Here is a 9641-nt window from a genome sequence, read left to right as displayed (position 1 = left end):
GAGAAAAGGCTGAAAGAATCCCCTCGACACCGCACCTTCCTCCGCCCGGTGGAGGAGACCAGTGAGCCAAGCCTGGGAACTCCCGCGAGGAGAGGTCTTCAGATTCCAGCAGCTGTCCGTCAGCGGGCGGACACCCCCCTTTCCAGCCTCCCTTCTCCCCATCCCGAGCGCGCGTGACCCCTGCTCACCGCTCGGGAGGCAGGAGCCCTCTCTCAGCCGGACCTCTGCATTAGCAGCTACGGAATACCGGCAGCGCTGCTGTCAGCCTGTGTATACGGTTGCCGTGGCAACGGGCCGCTTCTGGCTATTCCGGAAGTACGAGGTGGTGGCGGAAACGAAGTCCGCGGTCCTCTGTTGCGATACGAATAAGGTCAGGGCCGAAAGAGGAGGACGAGCGATGGGACCGATTAATCCAGAAAGACTGCGGGAGCTGCAGGCACGAAGCCAGGGTCTGGGTAGCTGGGGAACGGAGCAGCAAGACCTGGGAAACCGCGAGGCCCGGCTTCCGGCGCAGAGCAGTTTGAGACTACGGCGGCCGCGCAGGCCCATTCGACGCCGGCCCAGCGCCTCGGGCCGCTGTCCGCCCGCGCCCTCGCCCCGCCCAGTTTAGTTCCGAGCCAGCACAGCCAGGCCTGCGCAGTCTCGGCGGCCGGGGAAGATGGTGGAGGACGGCGCGGAGGAGCTGGAGGACCTGGTGCACTTCTCCGTGTCCGAGTTGCCTAGTCGCGGCTACGGCGTCATGGAGGAGATCCGGCGGCAGGGCAAGCTGTGCGACGTGACGCTCAAGGTCCCAGGGGCCGGGCAGCGTGGGGCTGAAAGGCCCGGGGGCCGAACGGGGAGGGAAGAGAGATGGGGGCATCGGGGAAGAGAGGTCTGGCGCGCTGAGGGATGGGGAAACGAGGTGGGAGTGAGAGCGACCGGCGGGGAAAGAGAGGTGCCGAGCGGCAGAGGGGGCTTGGGGCTGAGGGGTAGACGGACAGGGTCAGCCTCTCAGTCTCAGACCTTGGAAGGAAACGCTAAGAGGTGCGCCGCTGAGGCCCTCGGGGACCTTGGGGTACCCGCCTCCTTTTTCTGTCACACAGACGAGAAAAAAAAAAATACGGGCTTGGAGCCGCTCTGTGGAGGAAGGGGGCGGCGGCTCTTTCTACCTTCTGCTGGGCACCACGGAAAAGCACCTTTTCTTGTCACCACAGACGTGCCCCCTCCGAGTTAGCTGCGGTGTGATAGAGGCGTGGGCTCTTCCTGAGGAGTCATTGCTCGCCCTGGACTGTTAGATTACTGCCTTGTCGCGTAATAAGAGCTTTTAAAATCGGATCTGGAAATCTTTTGAGGTGGACCACTCCCCTGACCCCACACTGGAAGTCACGCTACCAGCACCGCAGAGGTCCGAGAGAATGGACTGATGGCCTCGCTTGGGGACAGGGCTCTCTTAACCACCTGTTCCTTGTTGGCATTCTGGGTACAAGACCCAGCCTTCCTCCCGTGCTTTTGTATCCGTTCCTGCTGGGGAGGCATGCTGTCCTGCTCCGCGGCCGAGCTGCTGAGCCAGGTGGAGCCCTCCAGGTGGAGATGCTGGAAATCCTGTTCCCTGTTGGGCTTTGGCTAGAAGGATGTTAGCATCTGCGAAGGACCGTGTTTAAAAAATAAAACTATGCAGAGATCTTTGTGCTCTTCTTGGTTTCCGCAGGGTTAAGGAAACTTCCTCTTCCACATTTCTGAGTCAGACCTCCTGAGACAGTGAAGTAGAATGGTTAGGAGTGTGGCTTTGGAGATAGAAGAAGGATTTGGATTAAAATCCTTGGGCAAGTTACTTAAGCTCTCTTAGCTTCAGCTTTCCAAATGTGAAAACAGGGGTGATTTCTAATTCTTAGTATTCATATGAGGATTAAATGAGAAAACTTGCGGTATTCTTTGCGTAATGCCTGGCCTAAGGTTTTTGTCACTCTAAACCCCTTCTGAGACAGAAACCAACACAGTATTGTAAAGCAATTATCCTTCGATTAAAAATAAAAAAAATTTTAATAATAATTTTTAAAAAGCCCTCTTGAAGGAGATTAGTTTTCCAGAAGAGGAGTGAAGTGGACAGCAAGGGGACAGCATCTTTCGTGGGGAGTGAGCCTTTTGAGAAAAATGAGCTGGACTAGAGGAAACAGAAAATAAATATAAATGAGAGGTTTTTTGTTCACAGTGATCACATGGAAGCAGGTGTTGAGGGTTCTAGAGATTTGTAAGCAAGAGAATGATCTGCTTGTGGCAGTAATGCTTGGGGTGAGTAAAGACTGGTGAAAAGCAATAATAGGGGTGAATTTTTGGTTTAACATTTAGGCTGTAAGAGTAAGCCAGGGAAAGCTTCTAAGACACAGAGATGAAAAAAGGACATGATGGAGTAAGATAGTCATACTATATAACCCTCACCCTAACCCACTAAACCCAAGTACACAGTTTTCACTGAAGCTGACTTCAAGGGCCACATACTTGAGTCTGGAATCTTGCCTAATTTGTTGTCGTACTGATTTTGTGATGAAAGAGTAGGTGGAGGCGGATATCAGGAAGTGAGGTAAGGACTTGTTGGTGCACGCCATTTTTATGTCATGTGTTGTTAGTGAGTAGCACTAATGTATAATTAGAGAGCTAGAATAATCATATTAAAAGGAGCCATCGAGGTCTTCTTACAAAGCCATCCATTTCACAGATGAAAAAACCCTGGGGCTTAGCGATATTAAGGGATTGCCCAAGGCACAAAGCTGTATTATCTGAGATCCAACACAGCTGTTGGTTGGTGGAAGCAATGCTTTTACGTCCTCTGTCAGATTACTCACCTGCCCTGCTACTGGTATATAAGCAGAGCAGGAAACAAGCTGTCCTCTGTCAGCAGCGTCCTCTGTGAGCACAGAGGACAGTGATGGGTATGGCCAGGTGCAGTATCACTCTTCTGTTTCAGGACAGGAGACAGACACGGGCTTTTTCTGCTAGTCTTCTGGACCTAAGGCTTCTTGACTCTTGATTTGGAAATGACCCTGTATTGGGAAGTACTGTGCTTCTGAATATTGTTCATTACCGGGGCTCTCCACTCACTTTTTTCAGGTAGTTGTGTTTCCTTTTCAGCCTTGCCTGTTTTTGATGAGCAGTTAAAATTAAGGGGAAGAGTGTGTTCCGTTAGAGCACCTGTTCACATATCACAGTGGGCACCTGTGTTATGAATTCATATTCATCAAAAAGTCGGTTTTGCTCTTTTGTGAGTTATGTCGGGGGTGTTGTTAAATTTGGACACTGATTTAGATGAATGAAGGAGCTTGATGCTGCCTGACTGTAGGTGGAGAGAGTTACATGGTCAGGGTACTCGAGATGGCTGTTGTCTTGCTCTCTGTACATCTCCTGCCCAACCAGTACCTGCTTCATCTATATCCTGCTCACATGACTGGCCTTTCCACCCTCTTATTCCCCGCCCCTCACCCCGTGATTATTCTTAGCAAAGGAGCAGGGGGCGGGGGGTCCCTCTTTGTTTCCCTGGTGACTGATGAGCCCACCTGACATCAGGTTCCCTACTACTGGTCATCTCCTTCCACTTGGGAGTGAAGACTACCCCCGTGTCCTGCCTGCCTTCTGCACACAGTGGGATGTCACTCCAGGACCTTGTTTCAGACGTATAAGATCCCCGCTATCCGTTAAACCATTGATGGCTCTGTTGCTGACTTCAGGTTCTTTCTTTGGTCTTAAAGTTGGGCACATACAGGCCTTGTAGGCTTGCTGTGTGCAGCCCAACTGAGGTATCTTGGAAAATCAGTTCCTAACTGAGCAACATTCACTGGGTTCATCCTGTGGCTTCTGGTGCTTGGCCAGCCATCTGGGTGAATGTCAGAAGCCTGTCTTTGGGGATGCTTCTTACTGCAGGTGGTTCCTTTATTGTTTTGTACATGAGATCCCATTGTTTGCCCCTTGGCCACACCTGGTTCAACTTGTGTGCTGATTGATGGAAAATGAGACCGTGTCCTTTCTCCAAGATGTATTCCTAGCCCCTCGTGAATTATAAGTATGGCATCTGCCTTCCTACTTTAGGTTTGTTGACTGTTGGCACTCCCATTGTCTCCTTGGCATAGAAACCAGCCAACTTCCTCACAATCCATTTAGGCCTTTTCTACCCAAACAGCGGGATCACATCATTGTTTCTAGTTGGGGAGAAGAATGAACCAAGATGTGTGAACCAGGAGCTGGCAAGCATTTTCTGTAAAGAGCCAGATAGTAAATATTTTAGGATTTGTGGGTCACACTGTTTAAGTTGCAGCTATCCAACTCTGGGTGTTGTAGCACGGGAACAACTGTACGTAGTACATAAACGAGCAGGTCTGGCTGTGGTCCAGTAAAACTTTATTTATAAAAACAGGTGTTGGCCAGACCCATTGGCTGACCCCTGTTGTATACTGATACAGCCTCTGTAAAGTTTAAGACTTGTGGATTCGGTTACACTTGCTTTATTGCCCCAGCGTCTACTTCTGTGGTTTCAGAGATTGGAAGCAACTCTTGTTAAAGAGTACAGGTGAATCAGAAAAGAAAAACTTTTTTTTTTTCCCCCACTCACAGCAGTTGATCAAGGGACTGGCCTGGTCTGTGACCGATAACTGACATAGGAGAAGCTACTGTTACGTTGTGCATCTCATCTTTTTTTAAAATTATTATTTAAATATTTATTTATTGAGCTGTGCCGGGTCTCTGTTGTGGCACGTGGGTCTTCTGTCTTCTTTGTGAGATCTTTTTAGCTGCAGCACGTGGGATCTAGTTCCCTGACCAGGAAGCAAACCTGGGCCCCCTGCTTTGGGAGCACCTCAGCTTCCAGACCCCCAGAGAAGTCCCAGTATCTCATCTGTAAAGCCTTGCAGCTCTGTTGAAGCTTGAAGCTGACTATTCCGAAGTATTAGCCAAAGACACCATGGTCCCTTTCTATCTCAGTGGTAGCTGAGGATGCTTAGCTGCTTGCACAGGGGCAGGCCAGAGGAGACCATGATGGCTCCTGTGTTCCCATGGGCCTGACTGGCTGTGTGCAGGGCTGGGAAGGTAAAGGCCAGAGTTTGGGCTTGTGGCAGGCCAGGTAGATCAGTATTGTGGCCCAATATATCTGGGCAGTGTGCTGCATATCTGACGAGAACATAGAAATGCTTTTTTCGGAAAATAAGCTCAAGAACAGGTATTTGTACAAGCAGGTTCATAGCATCACTGTTCACAGTGTCCAAAAGACGAAAGCAGCCCAGTGGCGTGCTGTGTCAGTGGTTGAAGGGATAAACAAGATGCAATCCATTTCATTCCATACATGCAGTGCAGTAATATTCCATGTATCCACTGGAATATTACTCAACCTTAAAGAGGAAGGGAATTCTGACCCTAAGCGCAAATGGATGAACCTTATAGACATTATGCTACGTTTCAAAATAAGCTGGTCACAGAAGGACAGATATTGTATGATTCTTCTTAAATGGGGTAACCAGAGTAGTCAGATTCATAAAAAGAGAAAGTAGAATGGCGATTTCTCAGGGCCTAGGAGGAGGAAATCGGGGTCAGTGTTTCATGGGTACCGAGTTTCAGTTTAGGAAGATGAGGTTCTAAAGATAGGTGGTGGTGATGGTTCTGCAGCAGTGTGCCACTGAACTGTACACCTAAAAATGGTTAAAACGGTAAGTTTTATGTATATTTTATTGCAGCCATGAAATTAAAAGACGCTTACTCCTTGGAAGGAAAGTTATGACCAACCGAGACAGCATATTCAAAAGCAGAGACATTACTTTGCCAACAAAGTTCTGTCTAGTCAAGGCTATGGTTTTTCCGGTCATGTATGGATGTGAGAGTTGGACTATGAAGAAAGCTGAGCACCAAAGAATTGATGCGTTTGAACTGTGGTGTTGGAGAAGACTCCTGAGAGTCCCTTGGACTGCAAGGAGATCCAACCAGTCCATTCTGAAGGAGATCAGCCCTGGGATTTCTTTGGAAGGAATGATGCTGAAGCTGAAACTCCAGTACTTTGGCCACCTCATGTGAAGAGTTGACTCATTGGAAAAGACTCTGATGCTGGGAGGGATTGGGGGCAGGAGGAGAAGGGGACGACAGAGGATGAGATAGCTGGATGGCATCACCAACTTGATGGACCTGAGTTTGGGTGAACTCCGGGAGTTGGTGATGGACAGGGAGGCCTGGTGTGCTGCGATTCATGGGTTCGCAGAGTCGGACACGACTGAGCAACTGAACTGAACTACTACAATTTAAAAAGAAGAGATAAGCTGAAGACTTGTTAGCTAGTGGGCCAGTGAGATTACTTACAGTGCTTTGTAACTGGAAAGACACTAAAAACAGAATTTGTCTCTCTCCCTAGATCCACTGGTCAGAAACATTTCATGCTAAGGAGTAATCTTTCTTACTCTTCAGTGTTTGCAATAAGTCGCTTCAGCTGTTAGGAACCGCATTTTTTATTAGCTCCTCCCCATGACTGCACTTCAAATGGTCACGTAAATGAAATCAACTTCTAAGAGATGTACATTTAAGTGAGGCATACACATTATAAGGTTTTTATTTCTGTGGTGATTTGTAAAATGTAAAAGTCATGTCATCTTAACAGAGCTAGAGGATCAGCAAAACACATTACGCTAACCTGTCTTCCAACAGCATCTTTCTTGGCATAGTCTACAAATTAGAAATGCCTTTCAGATCTAGGTTTCGACCTCTTGTTTCGCTCCTGAGCGCCGAATCTGTATTTCCATTTGTCCTGTTGACCCTTACGCTCATTGAATGTAAAATGAGGCCTCTTCTAAACCATCTCTTCTTCTGTTTGCTTTGTTTAAAGATGGCACACCACCCGTCTAGTCATGCAGGACTGAAACTCTCAGATTGGCTTTATCTCGTCCTCTCTCTTTCACGTGCCTTTTGCGACATTTATCAGTAATGATAATTACATAGTTATCTACATGATTATAACTCCGTGAGAACAGGGGCTGTGAGTGCAGCACTTAGTGAGGCTTCTGCAGAGCAAGTGCTCAATAACCCACTGTCCCAATTCAGACCCTCTAACCCGGGGTTTCTTTAACTCTGGCAGCATGCTGAGAATCGCTGCAGACCCTTTATGGGATGATCCTGGTGCAGCCGGGGGATTGGTTTCCAGGTGTGACCATGTCATTCTCCTGTCCTGAGTGGCCTCCCTTTCATTCTCACTCAACAGGGTATCAGCAGATAATGTCAGCACCTTCGCTGAGTCAGGCACTGTCCGAAGTGCTGGGGCAGGAGCCAAGCAGGCAGGAGCCAAGCAGGCAGAGCCCCGCGGGTGTGAGCTTACCTTCCCCAGCGGGGCACAGTGAACAAATGAACAGGTATAAAATGTCCAGCGGTGACATGTGCTGTGGAGAAAAGTCAAGAAGAATAGTAAGGGGACTGGGTGCTGGGTTTTTTGGAGGGACCTGAGCCAGTCTTTGAGTAAAAGACCCAAAGGAAGTGAAGGAGGAGTCCATGAGCGTATCTGAGGGAAGAGTATTCTAGGCAGAGCGAATGATCAGCACAAGTGAAACAGGAGCATAGTTCGCGTTTGTGGGGATAGCAGGCAGCTGGTGTGATAAGAATAGAGTGGCCCAGGAGAAAAGTAAAAGGATGCAAGATCGGAGAGACAGCCCCCAGCCCAGCACAGTTCCTTGCACAGCACAGTACACCTCATAGATACATGTTGAATGAGCATGTGAATGAATGAAGCCAGATCACATTTATTTATCTATGAATGAATGAATGAGGGGACAATGAAGGCAAGGCAGAGCGGGTCTTAGAGGTGTATCTAAGGTGGCAGGTGTATCGAAGGTAAGATGCATTTTCCACAGTTCATGAAGCAAGCAGACAGTATCGTTTGCACTTTCCTCTTCTTGTCCCGCTCAGGAGGGAGAATGCTAATGGCCGGAGCAAGAGACCAGTTATGGCTTGTTCTTGAAGGAACGTCTGTTCTTCCACACCACAAAGAAAATCAGAGGTTAGAAACTTGTTTGCGGAGCAGGAAAGTAGAACAGAGCTGCTCAGCTCTTGGTGGGTTTCAGAGGGGCTCCTGCCCACAATGGGTGAAGCTCATCTTTTGTCCCGCATATCTGTAGGCCGTCATGTCTCTCTAAGTCGGCGAGATGTGGGGAGAGCCGTGGGGTGGTGGAGCCCAGGAGCAGCAGGCGGTGGCTGGTTTTCCGTAGGATGGATGGAAGGACTGCTGATCTAACTGAACCTCTGATTATCCTAAGCTGCTCTCAGAAATCCGTGGCTGCCTCCTGTGAGCTTTAAGAGGGAGAAGCCTAAGGATGTTCTGGGGGTGTCTACGGCCACCCTGAACAACTTTTCTAGATCTCCACCTGTGTTCTCGATACTCCAGTTCCTTCAGACCCGACCCCTCTCTGCCCTTCTCTCCTAGCTGCCCACAATCTCAGCTGCTGACTCTGTCTTAGGACATCAGTTCTCCCTCTTCTGGGCCTCCGCTCTAATATTCCCGGGGCTTGGAGTATCCGTTCCCCTCGGCCAGCAGAGTCCTACCCACGCTTCACAGCTCCTTTTGCAGTTTTCTCTTCTCAAAGGGAGAGAAGCAGCCAAACACTCCTTCCTCTGTTCTCTTAAAACACTTTGCATTTGTGTCTGTTCAGCACTGTCTTGTGGTCCTAAATTTGCGCACCTGACTCCCTGCCAACCTGTATGGGCAGAGACCGATGCCATCTGCTTTCTTTTGCCCTATTACGGTGGGGAGATGTGTGAAATATGACAGTTTTCTCACCTCCTTCCAGGTATAGTTAATCTCTCCCACTTTACTTCAACCCCTGCTTACTCAGAATAGCGTCATGGCATCAGCCTCAGCCTTGCCTCAGAGCCTGTAAGCAATGCAGACTCTCAGGCCCCACCCTGGAGCTTCTGAAGTAGACTCTGGTGATTGTTGCGTTCTGTGCACCTGCCCCCCCCCATTCCCTGCTTAGCACACTAACACAGAGACATGTGAGAGAGTCTTTCTCCCCTCTAGACGTTGAGCTTCGGAAGCATGGGAAGCATCTATTATCTAACACTCTTCTTGGCATGTTTCAAGCTCTCAGAAGTGTTTGCTGAGTGCCCCTCCAGGGCCTCTGGCTTAGGTTGGAGATACTCCTTCAGTCAGCATATTGTCGCAGTGCATTTAGCTGTGCGTGATGCTTTGCTGCGTGTGTGAGGCACCCTGCCATGAGTGGGAGTCAGCCCCTTTCTTTGGCCTTTAAAGATTGGTAGGGGAAATAGATAGCCATCAGTTAACTGTGAGACAAGGCAGAGGGTGGTAAGTTCCGTAACTGCACCAGTATCACCAGAGGCTTGAGGGATGGCAGTTACTTCCAGTTCAGAGGGTTTGTGATGGTTTCATCAAGAGGATGGTGTCTCTTCGGTACCTTGCAAGATGAATAGGACTTTGACAGACAGACATGGTAGGAAGAGCCTGGGGAGAGCTGGTTCAAGGGCCCAGACTTGCAGGAGTGTATGCAGGATGTTTCTTGAGCAAGTAAGACATGGGGGAGCCAGGCGGAAGGTGCGATTGGGAAGGTGGGTGGAATGCTGACTGAACTCCTCAAATTCTCACGGTCAGGCATCTGAGCTGGTGAGAAACATTTGCAAATCGAATGTGGTTGGTATGGTTA

General features: G+C 49.1%; 1 protein-coding gene across 1 annotated transcript in view; it reads left to right on the top strand.

Moving 5' to 3' along the window:
* The first annotated feature begins 658 nt into the window (after window positions 1–658).
* Window positions 659–9641, top strand: part of KLHL18 (kelch like family member 18) — a 46831-nt gene continuing 37848 nt past the window's right edge. The window contains exon 1 of the mRNA XM_068982950.1: window positions 659–787. Within this exon, the coding sequence (XP_068839051.1) occupies window positions 659–787 (129 nt within the window). The remainder of the gene's footprint in view (window positions 788–9641) is intronic.

The sequence above is a fragment of the Capricornis sumatraensis genome, chromosome 10, assembly GCF_032405125.1.
Source record: "Capricornis sumatraensis isolate serow.1 chromosome 10, serow.2, whole genome shotgun sequence".
Lineage (NCBI taxonomy): Eukaryota > Metazoa > Chordata > Mammalia > Artiodactyla > Bovidae > Capricornis > Capricornis sumatraensis.
The sequence above is the reverse complement of the archived record's forward strand: the minus strand, read 5'-3'. Positions and strand labels throughout refer to the sequence as shown.